Below are 15519 nucleotides of genomic sequence, written 5' to 3' on the forward strand. Positions count from 1 at the left end.
TGGGGATCTAATTCAGTGCCACACATGTGGGCAGATGTTCTACCTTGCTTGTGCTTGTGGGGGCTTTCAGCTAGGAAACACTATGCGGGAGGTTGAGGCTGGCCTATAAGGGTCTAAAGTGGGAGAGAGACAGACCTGATTTAGAGGGCAAGGTCACTCCACTGCCTGATGGCCAGAGCTTGGTGCTGCTGTGTGTTACACTTCAAGCAGGGTGGTGGCTGGGCCAAGCTTATAGAAATAGCTGAGAGAATTTGAATTTGAACTCTTATATTCCATAGCTATCTTTAAAAAAAAATTTTTATTTACTTATTAGGAAGAGACAGAGAGAAATTGAGAGGGGAGGGGGAGATAGAGAGGGAGAAAGAGAGAGGGACCTGCAGCCCTGCTTCACCGCTTCTGAAGCTTTCCACCTACAACTGGGGACCAGGGGCTTGAACCTGGGTCCTCGTGCATTGTAATATGTGCACTTAACCAGGTGCAGCAACACCTGGGTCCCCTTATCTTTTATTTATTTATTGATTCATTCACTTTGTTGCCCTTGTTGTTTTATTGTTGTAGTTATTGTTATTGATGTCGTTGTTGTTGGATAGGACAGAGAGAAATGGAGAGAGGAGGGGAAGACAGAGAGGGGGAGAGAAAGATAGACATCTGCAGACCTGCTTCACCGCCTGTGAAGCAACTCCCCTGCAGGAGGGGAGCCAGGGGCTCGAACCGGGATCCTCACATTGGTCCTTGCGCTTTGTGCCTTGTGCACTTAATCTGCAGCGCTACCGCCTGGCTCCCATCTTTGTTTTTTCATCAAGTGCTATAACAGAAATTAGTTCATACTCATAAATCCCCTAAATAACCTGAAGCCAGCAAAGGACAATTTCATGTTAACTGTGTTCCTGTTCTCAAAGGAACCTTTTGGTGTAAGGTAGACAGACCATGAACACAGATGCAATGCAATTCAATTAGTGCTTTTTTTTTTTTTTAATTACTTACTTAATTTTATACCAGAGCACCACTCAGCTCTGGCTTATGGTGGTGCTGGTGATTGAATCTGGGACCTCTGGTGCCTCAGGTACAAAAGGCTTTTTTAAACTGCCCCCAGGGTTATCACTGAGGCTTGGTGCCAGCACTGTGATCACTACTCCTGGCAGCCTTTTTTTTTTTTTTGATAGGAAAGAGAGAAATTGAGAGAGGAGGGGGAGATAGAGGAGACAGACATCTGCAGACCTGTTTTACCACTTGTGAAGTGTCGGGGGCTCAAACCCAGATCCTTGCACTTTGTACTGTGTGCACTACCACCTGACCCCCTAAAAGGCTTTTTGCACAATCACTATGCTAGCTCCCCAGCCCACATTCAAGTGCTTTAAAAGCCCAGGAATTGGATCCCAGAGGTAGCACAATGCATCAAGTGTTTAGTTCTCAAGCATAAATAAGGTCCTGGGTTTGATCGCTGGCATCATATGTGCCAAAGTCATGCCCTGGTTTGTTTCCAACCCAAATAAACAAATAAAGGAGACTATGGGAATTGGAGGGTTATTAAATTAGCCTGGGGCTAGTTGAGAAGTCCCCTAGGGGTTGCGACACTTTGCGTTTACTTTTGAAGGAAGAATAATTGAAAAGCAGGCCAGGTGGTGGCACATCTGGTAGAACACATACTTCAGTCACCATGCTTGAGAACCTGAGTTCAGGCTGGGCCCCACTTGCACTGGGGGGAGATGGTGTAGTAGTGCTGCAGTTCTCTCTCTAACTCTTATTTCTTTTCTCTGTCTATATAAGAAAAAGAGGGAGGAAGGAGAAAGAAGAGGGGAGGGGAATAGGAGGAAGGGATCCAGGTGGTGTGACACACCTGGTTAAGTGCTTGCTCATATTACAGTGCACAAGGATCCAGGTTCAAGCCCCTGGTCCCCATCTGCAGGGGGAAAGCTTCACAAGTGGTAAGCAGGGCTGCAGGTGTCACTCTGTCCCTCTCCCTCTCAATTTCTTTCTGTTTCTACCCAACAACAAATGCATAAAAATAAAATTTCCCGGCTTCAGGATCCCGGTTCAAGTGCCTGGATTCCCACGTGCAGGGGAGTTGCCTCACAGGAGGTGAAGCAGGTCTGCAGGTGGCCATCTTTCTCTTCCCGTCTGTCTTCCCCTCCTCTCTCCATTTCTGTCCTATCCAACAACGACGACAACAATAATAACTACAAGAACAGTAAAGCAACAAGGGCAACAAGAGGGAATAAATAAATAAATAATTTTAAAAAAGAATAAAATCTCAATTAAAAAAATGGAGACGAAGAAAAGGCCACAGAGAGCAGTTGGAGTAGTCTCTAAGTGCATTCTAACCCTGGTGGGGAAAAGAAAAGAATGTGAAAAAAAAAGAAAGAAAAAGAAAAGAATGTGTATAGTCTCTTGGGAGTTTATTGTTTTTATGGCAGGGTCCCACAGGCATGCAAGTGTTCTTAGGAAAAAAAGAAAGACCTTGAATGGGGCTTGAAAGGATGGCACTCAGCCACTTAATCACTTGGAACTGAGTGCTTCTTTGTGCCTTGAGGTTCTGACTTAGGCCAGAGACAGCAAACTGGTAGCATGTGGGCTGAATCTGATCCTTTGATGTATTTTGGCCCCTGTCTGGTGACTGCTAGACCAGCGATTTGAACACCGGCTGTTTCTCTTGGACAGAGAATATGGTCTGATCATATTATTCACCTGTCCCTTTTTGCTTTATTCACGTGATTTTCCCGACCTTCTGCGGTTTTTGAGCCTAGGTTTTTTGCTGGGGGAATCAAGATTTCAACAACACAGGAAAAAATAATAATAATTTTTTAAAGTATAATCAGTGAGCGATAGCTAAACCGCACGGACGAAGAGCGTAGATAAGTTTTTTGGGGGGGCTTTCTAACCCGGGCTGCTGGTGGCGGGGAGTGCTTCCGTTGTAAATTTGTTGCGTTTGTGCCTTTGACAGCTTGGCTAAGCATCTTGGTTTTGGGCTCTGCACTGGGAAATTTAAGCCTCCGTTACATTTTGCCAATGTTGTTGGGATTGGGACAATCACAGCACAAAGTGGGCTCAGTAGGAGGCAGCTGCTCTTACTGTTCTGGGGTGACGCATCAGATTCCCAAAGGAATCCTTAACCTAGAAAGTTGATGAAGCCTGGCTGCTTTAGGAGCTACTGCGAAATGAAAAATGAAGTAGTTCTGTAAGAGTGGATGTTGTGAGACTTGAGGACCAGGATCCACTGCTAACCTGCTGAGAGTAGCTAACAAATCGTTTCTCTGGGTGATCGGTGTCGGCAGTCGCAACGCAGCTCCGGTCTCAGCTTCAAAGGTGGAGAGTAAAGACGCTCTGCCTTGGGGTAAGCGAGGCGCCTCCGGCTGGACTACATTTCCCAACGTGCATTGCGCTTCAACAGCGCCCTACGCTAGCACGCGGGCCTCCCCGCTCGCACAACCTCCAGTTACTGTCTCTCGCGAGAGGACGGGCCGCGCCGGCGGTAGCGATAGTGAGTTGTGGAGGTGCTGGCGGTGGTGGCGGCCGAGACGGCGGCGGCCATTTTGGTGAGGCCTCGGGAGCAGCGGTTCGCTGGGAGTAGCGTCTCCCATTTCCTCTTTCCACCCCCCGCATCTCTTGTGCTGCGAAGAGGCAGTGGAGGCCAGGCGGTGATAGTAGCCGCGGGCCTCGGGGGGATTTAAAGACCGCGAAGGCGGCGGCCAAGAGGGGGCCCTCCCCCCTCCGCGGCGGGAGGGGGGGTGGTGCGCCCGCCCCCGAGGACGCAGGTAAGGAGACAAGATGGCCGACACTTCCCTCCCCGCACCCCTCCCCTGACGGGTGACTGCGCGCGCAACTTTCCGCCACCGCCTCCCCTCCCACCTTCCCGGGGTGCTGCGCGCGCACCTTCGGCCGGGGCCCCGGGGCCGGTGCGCGAGGCTGTCGGCGCGCGCCTGCAGAGACAGGCTGGGGGAGGCCTGGCCGGCCGGCATTGGACCCGAGCGCGCCGCCTCTCCCCCGCGCGCCCGTCTGCGCACGCGTACCCGAGCGAGCGAGCGGGCGAGCGAGCCTGAGAGGACGGACCCAGGTGCGCTCCCGCCCGCCCACCACCCCCGACCCCCTCCGGGAGGGGCGCGCGGGAAGAGGAAGAGGGGCGTGGGGCGAGCCGTCGGGGCGCGCGTCCGCCATAGACTGTCCGGGACCGGCCCCGGCGGCCCGACTCAGCCTTCCTCCCGGTCTCTGGCGGGCCGGCGGCGGGGGGGGCTTCTTGACGGGCCGGGCGGCTTCCCCAGCCTCGCGCCCCTCGGATGCGCGGGTCCGGGTTGTGGCGGGAGCCCCCGGGCGCTGCGCCCTGCCGGCTCGCCGCCTCCCGCCGCGCACGCGCCGGCCCCTCCCCCCGCCCGCCGCACGTTGGGTGGGGTGGGAGGGCGGGGCCGGTTTAGGGCTCGGGGGCCGCAGGGGGCAGAGGTCAAGGGTCACGCAGGGTCTGTCGGATGGGCGGGGCGCGGAGGCCGTAACGGAGCCCCAGGTCAAGTGTTGAAGCCGGTGGACTGAGGCGGCGGCCGGGGCCCCGGGAGTCGGTCAAAGGCAGCGCCGCGGCCGAGGAGTTTACTTCAACGCTGGGCAGGCACTTCCGGACTCCGGGTGGGTTCGCCCCGCGGTTTCCGGGGCCCGGGTCTGAGCCCCAGGGCCCGCCCGCCCCCTGGTGCTGGGGGCCGTGTCTGCCGGCTCGACCCTGTGGATTCTGATGCTCAGCCTTTGAGAACAGACCGCGAAGCAGCAGGCACTGCCGGTTCCGGATGGGATTCTTTCCCCTTTTTCCTCTATGCATGCGGTGGTTGAAGTTTTTTTCCTTATTTGCTTATTAACGTGAGCGGGAGAGCCAGCGCTGTGCTCTTGACACCTGCGACGCTGGGACTGGGCTGGGGCTGGGCGGTCGGACGTGGGACCTCGTTGCTTCTGCGGAAGCCGCTGATGCTGATTCGATTTTTTAACCTTCCCGCCCGCATCCCCCCTTTGCTTCCCTGCTTCTCACCAGCCAGAATCTCCTGTCCCTCGGGAGGGAGTTGTGTTTTCACGAATCGAGGTTTACGTTTACCTTTGTAGAATGTAAGTTTTCCCCGCCGCCGCGCCGCTCTTTTTCAGCCTCTTGGTGGCTGTATCTAACGCCCCCAAGCCTGGCCGGGCTGGCTGTTGATAAGTGTGCGTGTGTTCCTCATGGCTGTTTTCCTCCCCTTCCAGGCGCGATTCCCCGCACTACGGCGGCACCGTGGAAGTGCAGACTTTCACAGGGGGTGTGGTCTCAGCTCACACAGGTGAGGGTTCAGGTACCATTTTGTGGACTGACGCTAATGGGACAGGCTTGAGATAATAAGTGAAAGGAATTGCGGGTCAGTGCTTGTGATTTGACGATAATGTAATAAATAGTATGGCTGAGGCCGAGAAAGCCAATGAGAGCAGTGTGTTCTCATCATTTCATTGTTGTGTGACTTTACGCTAGTTAACTGTGGTCTGTGTCCCGCTTCCTTAGCTTTATTCAGTAGACAAATTGGGGAGTGCTGTGCTGTGCTGTGCTGTGCTGTGTGTTTGACCCTGGCCCCTCCTGCGCTGAGGGAAGGTTTCTTCTTGTGGTCACTCTTATCTCTGTCTCACTCTTAAACATAAGCTAGACTAAATAGACAAAATATAAGTTCTATTTTAAGTTGGTGTTTTTTGCCCCTGCATGTTTTTAGTCTCAGTATGTAAGTGAACCAAACAAACATTGTGTGAAAAGTACTTAGTTGGGTGAGTCAGGCCGTAGCGCAGCGGGTTCAGTGCACGTGGCAAGCGCAAGGACCGGCATAAGGATCTGGGTTGGAGCCTGGGCTCGGGGGGGTCGCTTCATAGGCAGGTCTGCTGGTGTCTGTCTTTCTCTCCCCCTCTGTCTTCCCCTCCTCTCTCCATTTCTCTCCGTCCTATGTAACAATGACAACATCAATAACAACAATAATAATTACAAGAATGAAAAACAAGGGCAACAAGAGGGAAAATAAAAAAAAAAAGAAAGTACTTGGTTGATGGAGACCTATGTTCCTTTGGTGAACAAGACCACAGTTTGGCTAAGGTTAAAGTGTGGAAACGTACTTTTGTGACAACAGGCAGTCATGGAAGTGAGCATTCCCTCGATAAAGTGGAGCTGGGGGGTAGGAGAAGCTCTTGGTTGTTAAGGTAGACTTGAAGGTTGTGAAACCTCAGATACATAGGAAAGGTTGTGGAGAAATGCAGATTAAAGTCATTGTTTCTGTCTTTACTTTTAAATTATTCCTACAGTCCGGGAGGTAGCACTGTGGATAAACCACTGGATTATCAAACGCAAGGTCTTGAGTTCAGTCCCCAGTTTTGCATGTGTCAGAATGATGCTTTGGCTCATTACACCATTAATAAATATTATTCCTGGTGCCGGGTGGGTGGTGGCATAACTGGTTTAGTGCACGTTACCAGGCACAAGGATCCAGCTTTAAGTCCTCGATCCCCATCTGCAGGGGGGAATCTTCGTGAGCTGTGAAACAGTACTGTAAGTGTCTCTTTCCTTCTTCTCCCCTTCCCTCTGTTTCTCTGTCTCTATCTCAGTTGTTTAAAAAATATTTCTGGGGAGTCGGGCGGTAGCGTAGCGGGTTAAGCGTACGTGGCTTAACCATGTGTGTGAAGCAAAGCACAAGGACCAGCGAAGGATCCCAGTTTGACCCCCTCCCTCCCCCCACCTACAGGAGAGTCGCTTCACAGGCGGTGAAGCAGGTCTACAGGTGTCTTGTCTTTCTCTCCCCCTCTTTGTCTTCCCCTCCTCTCTCCATTTCTCTTTGTCCTATACAACAATGACCTCAACAATAAGAACTACAAGGACAACAAAAGGAAATAAATATAAAAAAATAAGTATTTCTGATTAAAGAATAATGTTTAGGGGTTATCCATGTGTCCCAGCAGTAAAATTCAGGACTTACAAGCTTGAGGCCCAGAGTTGTGTCTGTGGCACTGCATATGCCTGAGTGGAATAATACTCTAGCTTCTTTTTTTCTCCCCAGAGTGCTGCTGAGCTCCAGCTTATGGTGGTACTGGGGGATTTTTACCCTCTCAGACTTGAAAGTCTTCCTGCATAACCATTATTCTATCTTCCCTATTCTGGACTTTTTCTTTCATGAGTTAAATAAGACCTTGTAAAATGCAAATATTTTTGGATCAACAAAAAAGAGCTCACTTTGTGCACTGCTTTACCATGTGTGTGACCCAGGTTGAACCCTGCCCCCTCCCCCCCACACTTTGAAGGAAGCTTCAGTTCTGTGGTCTCTTTCACTCTCTCTGCCTCTCTAAAATGTGTGCACATATGAATATATATTGGCTTGTTGGAAAAGTCATGATGCACTTTTGCATAGAAAGCAGAAGAAGATGTGACTTTCTGACACAATATATTAATTTTTAAAAAGTAAAGTTTTACTCTGCCCTATCTTTTAGGTGCTCCAGAGGCCAGTGGACCTGAACGGAGGCTGGGCCGCCCTAGTGGGCCCCGGGCCCTGGAAGGCGGGTCCCGGTGGCTGGTGGCCCAGAATGAGGCCAGCTCCCAGCATGCCCTGCAGCCGGACACCAGCCCCTCTGCCAGCAGCAGTGGTGACAACGACCCCATCATTCTTCAGGCATCCAAAGAGGAGCCTGGGAGTGGGACCATGCAGAGCAGCCCCTCCCCTGTTCACCCTCAGCTCCCAATCCTCCAGACACAGGTTTGACAGTGGGGAGGGTGCCTGTCTGCCTCTACTTTGTGAGCAGTTGGCTCTTGAGTCAGAAGAAATGTATCAGCTCCTAGCCACATTTCCATAATCATAGTTGCCAGGGCAGCTGGGTTTAGAGACCCTTCGGTACTCAAGTGGACTATGAAGCCTCTCAGGTGCGCTTCTATTTGAAATGAGTATAAAATCAATATCTAGGGGCCAGGTGGTGATGCCCCTGGTTAAGTACACATACTACAGTGCACAAGGACCCAGGTTCAAGCCCCTGGATCCCACTTGAAGGGGAAAAGCTTCATGAGTTGGTGAAGCAGTGCTGCAGGTGTCTCTCTGTCTTTCTCCCTCTTTCCCCCCCTCAAATTTTCTCTGTTTCTATCCAGTAATAAATAAATAAAGTTAAAAAAAAAATCAATCTCAAGTGTGTAGAAACTCTATGGAAAAGCCTGAATTAGGTCAGGTTAGAAATGGTGGTAGCAACATTTGTATTTGCCTTATTTTACTTTCTTATATTTGATAGAACAGAGAGAGGAAGGGAGGATAGAGAAGGAGAGAGAAAGAGACACAGCACTGCTTCACTGCTCATGAAGTTTCCCCCTATAGGTAGGAACTGGGGACTTGAACCTGGTCCTTGCCTTTGGTAACGTGTGCCCTCATCTGTGTGCCACTGCCCAGATCCCACAGCAATATACTTTTCTTTAGTGAGAACTTCCCTGTCCAACTGCTCTTTTTACTTATTTTCCTTTTATTTGCTGACATAGAAATTTGGGTTGCTGGGGGGCGGGGGAGAGATAGAATGGGCAACAGGAAGTACTGATTCACCTCTCAGAAAGCTTCCCCCCTGTAAGCAGGGATTGAGGGCTTGAACTTGGGTCCTTGCACATGGTGATGTGTTTGTTCAACCCAGTGTGGTACCACCTGGACCCATTTTATTTTTTAAATGTCTTTGAATTTTGTGGTTCTGATTGTTGCTGTGACTAAGATAGTTGTGTGTGTGTGTGTGTGTGTGTACTGAGATTCGGAAACGAAACTTGCAATCACTGTACAGAAGCAGCATTGAGTTTGGGTATTAACTACTAGACCGTGGCTCCTCTTGTATGCCAAGCATATAATCTAGTCAAAACTTGGCTCTGTCATCTTGAACACTTGGTTATTACCTTAAAGGATTTATTTTCTCATTAATGAGGGGAGGGAGAACCCGACCATCACTTTGACACTGGTGGTACCTTGGACCAAACTTTGAACTTGATGTTTGCCAGTCTGGTGCTCTCCTGGTGTACACAGTCTCCTCGGCTACTCGGGCTCATTACAGTTATGCAGAGTAGTGGTGCTTGAAGAATCTGAGGGACTCGCATGGGTTCAGATCGGTGTCCTATTCCCAGTAAACGTGCTGGAGCAGAAACATACTATGTATGTTTCACTGGTCCAGGTTGTCTTAGTCTTTCAGGTAGGGAGGGAGTGAGAGGCACCACAGTACCAGAGCAGTCTCTGGACTCCTAGCACCAGTTGTATGTGTTGTGGGGCTCAACCTGGGCTAGACGCATCATACTTAATGAGCCATCTCTTTTTCTCTCTAAAACCAAATCATTAAACTATAGGGTTGGGCTATCATAATGGTTATGCAAACGGGTTTTCATGCTTGAAGCTCCAAGGTCTCAGGTTTAGTTCCCCACACCACCATAAGCCAGAGCTGAGCAGTGCTCTGGGGTATGCCTGTAACCTGGTGGAGGTAGGAAGATGGCATAGAATTTTGGCGCAGGTTCAGTGTGGAACTAAACTCCTGTAATCCTTTTATTTATTTACTTAATTAAAAAAATAATAAAATAACCAGAGCACTGCTCAGTTCTAGTTTATGGTGGTGTGGGGGATTGAACCTAAGACATTGGAGCCTCAGGCATGAGAGTCACTTTGCATGACCATTATGCTATCTGTTCCTGCCCTAACTCCTGTAATCTTATAAATCACTAATAAAATTTTTTAGTTTTATTTTTTATTTCCACCAAGGTTATTTCTGGGGATTGATAATCAGCCAGCGCTATGAATCTGCTTCTCTCTGGCCACTTTTTCATCTTCGAAATTAAAAAAAAATTTTTGATCTGATTTTAAGTTTATAGTACTAGTTTTATAAACTGCTATCATCTACTCCCAGTGGCTTTTTTTTTTTTTTTTCCTATTTTGATAGGACAGAGGAAATTGAGAGGGGAGAGGGATAGACAGACACCTATAGAGCTGCTTCTTTACTTGTGAAGTATCCCCCCCATAGGTAGCAGCAGGGTCACAAACCTGGGTCCTTACACATGGTAATGTGTGCTGTTAACTGGTATGCTACCACCCAGCCCCCATAAGAAAGTTGTTTTTTTCTTTAATTAGACAGAGACAACAGCAATCAAGAGGGAAGGGGGTGGTAGAGAGGGAGAGAGACAGATACCCTCAGCCCTGCTTTACCACTCATAAAGCTTCCCCCTGCATTTGGGGGACAGGGGCTCAAACCTGGGTCCTTGAGCATTGTAATAGGTATGCTCAACCAGGTGCGCCACCACCTGGCCCCAAGAAAATTTTAAATACATAAAAAAACCTATCAAAAGTGTTTCTGTTTATAAAAATGAGATTGAAGGCCAGTGATTATAGTTCACTTGGGTAGTACAATTTTATTTTCCTCCAGGGTTATCACTGGGACTTGGTTCCTACACTACGAATCCACTGCTCCTGTGGCCTCTTTTTAGGATTGAGAGAGGAGGAGGAAGAGATGGAAGGAGAGAGAATGGTAGACACTTGTAGGCCTGCTTCACCATTTGCAAAGCCTTCCCCCTGAAGGTGGGAACCAGGGGCTTGAACCAGAATCCTTGTGTGGGTTTTTTTTTTTTTTTTTTTTTCCCTCCAGGGTTATTGCTGGGGCTAGGTGCCTGCACCACAAATTCAGTACTTCTGGAGGATATTTTTTCCCCCTTTTGTTTCCTGGTTGTTTTATCATTGTTGTGGTTATTGTTATTATTGCTGCCATTGTTGGAGAGGACAGAGAGAAATGGAGAGAGGAGGGGAACAGAGAGGGGGAGACAAAGATAGACACCTGCAGACCTGCTTCACGATTCCCCCTGCAAGTGGGGAGTTGGGGCTCCAACCGGGATCCTTATGCTGGTCTTTGCGCTTTGCGCCACGTGCGCTTATCCTGCTGCGCTACCTCTGACCTCTCCCTTGTTATTTATTCCCTTTTGTTGCCCTTGCTGTTTTATTGTTGTAGTCATCATTGATGTCATTGCTGTTGGATAGGACGGAGAGAAATGGAGAGAGAAGGGGAAGACAGAGAGGGGGGACAGAAAGATAGACACCTGCAGACCTGTTTCACTGCTTGTGAAATGACTCCCCTACAGGTGGGGAGCTGGGGGCTTGAACTGGGATCCTTACACCGGTCCTTCTGCTTTGCGCCACCTGCGCTTAACCCGCTGAGCTACAGCCCGACTCCCGATTTTTTTTTTTTTATTGTATATTTATTTATTACTGGATAGACAGAGAAACTAAGAGGGGCAAAAGAGGGAAAGAGACAGACGTGAATCTTTTCCCCTACAGGTGGGGACTAGGGACTTGAACCTGGGTCCTTTCACACCTAGTGTGTGCATTTAACCAGGTGCACCACTGCCTGGCTCCCTGATGGTACAATGTTTCGTCATGTGCTTTACCCAGGTTCAACTCGCTTCCATCACAGTAAAATAAGCTTTGGTGCTATTGTCTACTGTCTCTGGCTTTCTCTGTCATTAAAAAAAAAAGGAAGGAAAAAATAAAAGCGGTTGATAGCTTATTCGAGAGTTTATTTTCAAAGTATAAAGAAATAAGGGTTGGGGGATAGATAGCATAGTGGTCATGCAAAGAGACTGTCATCCCTGAGGCCCCAAAGCCCTAGGTCCAATCCTTGCACCACCATAATGATCAATGCTCTGGTAAAATAATAAGTACTAAACATTGATTTTTGTTCTATTCCTCTCTAACGCACACCTTTTTCTTTAAGATGGTGTCGGACGGCATGACAGGCAGCAATCCTGTGTCCCCTGCCTCATCTAGCTCTGCAGCCTCTAGTGGGGCAGGTGGCATCTCCCCCCAACACATAGCTCAAGATTCCTCTTTGGATGGACCTCCAGGGCCCCCAGATGGCACCCCAGTGGCCCTGGAGGGGCTCAGCTTACCCCATGCTGCTGACCTGGCTAACAAGGGCCCGAAGTGGGAGAAGAGCCACGCTGAGATTGCGGAACAGGCCAAACACGTATGTGTCGGGGATGCTCGTGAAGGCTCTTGTCGTGGGTCTTTTTCATTTCTTGTCATGGATTTTGCCTTAACATATGATCTTGAGCAGACTGCTTAAATTCTGAGCCTCATTTCCTTTTCTTTGAAATAGAGGTGGCTGTAATATTCTTTAGACTTAACGTGAGGCACAAAACATGTAGAAAATAGACACGGAAGTGCTTTAAAAAATGTGAGACTTGTAACATTTATTGGTTTCTACTCCTCATTTCTAGTTCATAATGTCTTAGATTTATCCAGAAACAAGTGTGGTCACTGGACCGGTAGCATCAAATTAAATGAAAATTCTTGGTACTCCTTTTCTGCTTGTCAACATAAGACCCGGAAATCTGTCTTAAAAAGAGCTTCAAAGGGGGCCGGGAAGTAGCACAGTAGGTTAAGCACTCTTGGCATGAAGTGTGAGGATCCCGGTTCAAGCCCTGGCTCTCCACCTGCAGGAGTTAACTTTGCAGGTGGTGAAGCAAATCTGCAGGTGTCTTATCTTTCTCTCCCCTTCTCTGTCTTCCTCTACTCTCTCAACTTCTCTCAGTCCTATCAGGCAACAAAATGGGAAAAGATGGCTTCCAGGAGTGTAGTGTATTTGTAGTGTAGGTACCAAAATCCAGCGATAACCCTTGAGGCACACACACAAAAAGCTTCAGGTGATTTGGTGCATTCTCACATTTGAGAGCCATTGAATTAATGTCCTTGTCTTTGTTTTCACTGTCAGTGCATTTCATTCCCAGGTTTTTGTTTGTTTGTTTTGTAAAGATTTTATTTATATAGGAGGAGAAAGAACCAGACATCACTCTGGCACATGTGCTGTCGGGGATCGAACTCGGGACCTCATGCTTGAGAATCCAAAGCTTTATCACTGCACCACCTCACCTCCCGGACCACTCATTCCCAGTTTTATCTTTGGCTCCCAAGTCTAATTTTTTTGTTGAGAGGACAAGGATGGGGGGGGGGGTGGTTAGAAAGGATTAAGACTGTCAGATAGGTCACTTGTATAGTGTGCTGTGGTCTCTTTCACTCTACTTTTCTCTCTCTATAAAAGGAAAAATAGGTACGTAAATAAACAAACGTAGTGAAAGCAGTAGTGACTTTGTGAAGGTCCCAGGCTTAATTCCCATCACTGCCATAGCCCAGAGCTGAGAAGTGCTCTGGATACTGTCTCTCATGTAAGTGAATAAGTCTTCAAACAAGAAGACCTTGTATAAAGAGGTTGCATAGAAGTGGGGGAGATAGCATAATAGTTATGCAAACCGACTCTCATGCCTTAGGCTTCCAGGTCCCAGGCTCAGTCCTCCACACCACCATAAGCCAGCGCTCAGCAGTGCTCTAGCAAAAAAATAAAACTTAAAAAGGCAAGTAAGTAAATAAGATGTTCCTGTTTAAAAAAAAAAAAAAAGCTTGCATAGTGAAAAATCATTGGATTCTCAAATATGCTGAGGTTCTAGGCTTGACCCTTTCCATTGTATGTGCTGAAGTGATAGTCTGTTTTGCCCCTCCCCCCCAATAATAAGTAAATATATTTTTGAATTTACTTTTATTATGAATGAGGCAGAATGAAAGAGGAAGGACCAGAGCACTGCCCATCCTGTAGTTTAAGGTGGGGCTAAGGTTTGAAAGTGGGACTTCTGGAGCCTCAGGTGTGCAAGTTGGTATTCTAACAGGCTGAGCTAATTTTAGCCCCTAAATAAATACTTTAAAAAATACTTAATTTAAGAGTCGAGCGGTAGTGCAGTGGGTTAAGCGCACATAGCACAAAGCACAAGGACCAGGGTAAGGATCCTGGTTCGAGCCTCTGGCTCCGCACCTGCAGGGGAGTCACTTCACAGGCGGTGAGGCAGGTCTGCAGGTGTCTATCTTTCTCTCCCTCCTGTCTTCCCCTCCTCTCTCCATTTTCCTCTGTCCTGTCTAACAATGACATTATTATATCAATAATAACTACAACAACAATGAAAAACAAGGGCAACAAAAGGGAACATAAATAAAAATAAAATTTTATTAAAAATTACTTATTTTTATCAGAAAGATAGATATGGGGGTGGAGGGAAAGAGAGACCAACCAGAGAGCACTATTCAGCTCTGACTTATGGTGGTGCTGGGAATTGAACCTGGAACCTTAAGAGTCTCAGGCATGAAAGTCTTTTGCATAACCATTATGCTATTTCCCCAGCCCAGTAAATCTTTATAATAAAAATATCCTGACCCAATTTTTCAGTCTACTTATCTATCTAATGACAGGAAGAGATACCAAAACACCACTTTGCCATCCATGGATGGCCCTTTGGTGCTGGAGAACAGCTGCAGAGTCTTGTCTGCTGAACTACCCTCCAGTTCTCATCTTGATTTTACTATTTTGTGGAGCCAGGATGTTACATATGCATCATTTCACTATTCCTGGGCAGATGTGGTCATTCAGAAAGAAATGTAGATAGAAGGAGATACCATAGTATTGGTGTGGCATGCGGTGTGTGTGTCCATTCCACTCTGGCATCTCTCATGGAGTGTCAGGGTTCCAATCTGGGACACATTGACAGCAAAGCATGTGTCTTACCCAGTGAATTGTCTCTGCTTCCCCACCCCAACTAATCCTGACTTAAAATCACCTCTAGGGGGTTCAGCAGTAGCACAGTTGGTTAAGCACACATGGCATAAAGTGCAAGGACCGGCATAAGGATCCGGGTTTGAGCCCCTGGCTCTCCTGCAGGAGAGTTGCCTCACAAGCAGTGAAGCAGGTCTGCAGGTGTCTGTCTTTCTCTCCCCTTTCTCTCCCCCTCTCGGTCTTCCCCCTTCTCTTGATTTCTCTCTGTCCTGTCCCAACAGCGAACGACATCAACAACCATAACTACAACAAGGGCAACAAAAGGGAAAAAAAGGCCTCCAGGAACAGTGGATTCATGGTGCAGGCACTGAGCCCCAGCAATAATCCTGGAGGCAAAAAAAAAAAAATCACCTCTGTTGGGCTGGCAAAATAGCTAACTTGGATAGTATGCTGCTTCGCCAGTAGGGTTATCACTGGGGCTCAGTATTTGGTGTATGACCTTACTACTCCTAGTGGTCATTTTTCTCCTTTGTTAAAGAATGAGTGAGGGGCAGGGGGTAAATGGCATAATGGTTATGCAAACAGACTATCATGCCTGAGGCTTTGAAGCCCCAGGTTCAATCCCATGCTCTACCATAAGCCAGAGCTGATCAGTGCTCTTCTTCTAGCGTTTGCCCTTCTTCCGTAGCCAGTCAACAGCGTCAGGTTGAAAGCTGTCAGGAGCTGCTTGTTGCTGGCTTTGAAAGTTACTGGGATCCATGTGGATTCAGTCGGCTAGGAAGGATCGTCAGTTTCCCCAATGAATGGGTACTCACGGGATGCACCACGAGAAGGTCGATCCAATGCATCCCATCAGTGCTCTGATTAAAAAAAAAAAAAGAAGAAGAATGAGGAGAGTCTTGTAACACTGGTTCACCTATCATGAACCTTTTCCCCTTCTCCAAATAGAGACCTGGGGCTTGAACCCTGATCTTCACACATGGTTAA

General features: G+C 48.2%; 1 protein-coding gene across 9 annotated transcripts in view; it reads left to right on the forward strand.

Annotated features, from left to right (window-relative positions):
* The first annotated feature begins 3482 nt into the window (after window positions 1–3482).
* SRCAP (Snf2 related CREBBP activator protein) overlaps window positions 3483–15519 on the forward strand; it is a 54802-nt gene continuing 42765 nt past the window's right edge. For 3 of the 9 annotated variants that reach the window (XM_060173074.1, XM_060173082.1, XM_060173083.1), the window contains exons 1-4: window positions 3499–3752; window positions 5206–5279; window positions 7450–7712; window positions 11713–11964. In XM_060173074.1, coding sequence (XP_060029057.1) covers window positions 7659–7712; window positions 11713–11964 — 306 coding nt within the window. In that variant the 5' untranslated portion in view covers window positions 3499–3752; window positions 5206–5279; window positions 7450–7658. Of the gene's footprint in view, window positions 3753–3862; window positions 4052–4131; window positions 4609–5205; window positions 5280–6485; window positions 6518–7449; window positions 7713–11712; window positions 11965–15519 lie in introns of those variants that run through there. The other 6 variants (XM_060173079.1, XM_060173080.1, XM_060173078.1 and 3 more) reach the window with 6 other exon arrangements.

Source organism: Erinaceus europaeus, chromosome 15, assembly GCF_950295315.1.
Source record: "Erinaceus europaeus chromosome 15, mEriEur2.1, whole genome shotgun sequence".
Lineage (NCBI taxonomy): Eukaryota > Metazoa > Chordata > Mammalia > Eulipotyphla > Erinaceidae > Erinaceus > Erinaceus europaeus.